We start from the raw sequence: 1,387 nt of genomic DNA, 5'->3' as shown, positions 1-1,387 counted from the left end.
ACATTGGTAAACTTTTAGTTTATAAAGAACCAGCAACATGTCAGCCTCAAACTGTAACGACCAAGAGTTTGTTACTCTGGCGCACAACTCAGACAAGCAAGAGAGAAGAGAGAATGAGGGATCACCCCTCAGGTGTCAATGGGTTTGTTGTGCTAGACAACAGGAGGACTCACTGAGTCCTTCCCCATGTATTGCTCCTGTATATATTAAAATATATGAGGTACTGTACAGTTGTAAATAAAGTTTAAAGTCCGATGTCTAGCATGTGACTGGTCACATGGTGAGTCTAGACACTGGTCAGGTGTTGTGTCACATGACTGGTCATGTGACTTGGAAAAATGAAAGTAAAAGTACAAAAAAATGAAATGTAGGTAGGTACTGGTACGTCAATTGTAACACAAACTGGGCACAAACCATCCCAGCTATTTCTCAAAACATTGGTAAAATTTTAGTTAATCTATCACAAACTATATATTTATAATATTTGAAGTATTCCAGTCAGGCTGTCGAGGTGGCTGAAATTATGCTGTTTGTGTACGAATCATACCTCTCCCGGCTTGGCTGGAACCCTTTCATGCCCGTGGTGAAGGGTGCTTGTCCCTGCGGAAAGTCTGTGAGCACGTGATCTCAAACCACATTTTTTATTTGCATATATCTAGTGTATGTGAAAGTCTAGGCATAAGATCCTTAGTTGTGAAAGAACTGACTGAGGAAAAGAAAGAGTGAGTGGAAAAAAGAATATATACTTTGTTTTACAATCACCTGATTGATATGATGTGCAATCAGAAAAATTAGTCATTCCCAGGAAGGTCCCACTGGGCTGCCAAAGCTACCCAGGAAATTCCCCAGGGCCATTCTGGGAGGGTCCCAGGAGCTCCCTGCCTTCACTGCATCTTCCTTGTGTTCCTTGATTCTCAGTGTTAAACCACAGCCTACTTTTACTTTTACATAACTTTCTCACACCAGTGTATTTGTCAAGATCCAGATCAGCATCTCAGCCCTATCTACCAACTTCATTTTGGAGATAATCAACTCTAGCAAAGTGATCCTGCATTGATCAGTCTTGTTATGACAGATCTAGGTGAGCTGTCAATGTAGTGTAGTGCAGACTCTATTACAAAGTAGGTTTACAATATTTTCATCTAGATATATCAGACTATTTTTATAACAACCTACACCCTTTACCAAACTAATGGAGGTGCAAGTTATCAATCTCAGCAAGTGATAGACAATAAAATAGTATAAAGACAAAATCAAAAGCTGGGGTATATACATGAAAATGTAGCTACTTATATATGTATGGACACATGTCAGCCTTGAGTCACTAACTAATAAACATGAGGCAGAGGCATGTGTGAGGCAACGTTAAACTATAACAAAAATAATA

General features: G+C 39.4%; 1 protein-coding gene across 1 annotated transcript; it reads right to left on the bottom strand.

Annotated features, from left to right (window-relative positions):
• Nucleotides 1-795: 795 nt before the first annotated feature.
• SERLADRAFT_443196 (uncharacterized protein) lies at nucleotides 796-1,017 on the bottom strand (the record flags this gene model as incomplete). Its single annotated transcript, XM_007323812.1, has 2 exons — nucleotides 796-906; nucleotides 964-1,017. 2 exons carry the CDS (start codon nucleotides 1,015-1,017, stop codon nucleotides 796-798), a joined length of 165 nt encoding a protein of 54 aa, XP_007323874.1.
• Nucleotides 1,018-1,387: the final 370 nt, after the last annotated feature.

The sequence above is a fragment of the Serpula lacrymans genome, assembly GCF_000218685.1.
Source record: "Serpula lacrymans var. lacrymans S7.9 unplaced genomic scaffold SERLAscaffold_17, whole genome shotgun sequence".
Classification (NCBI taxonomy): Eukaryota; Fungi; Basidiomycota; class Agaricomycetes; order Boletales; family Serpulaceae; genus Serpula; species Serpula lacrymans.
This window is presented reverse-complemented; position numbering and strand designations above follow the sequence as displayed.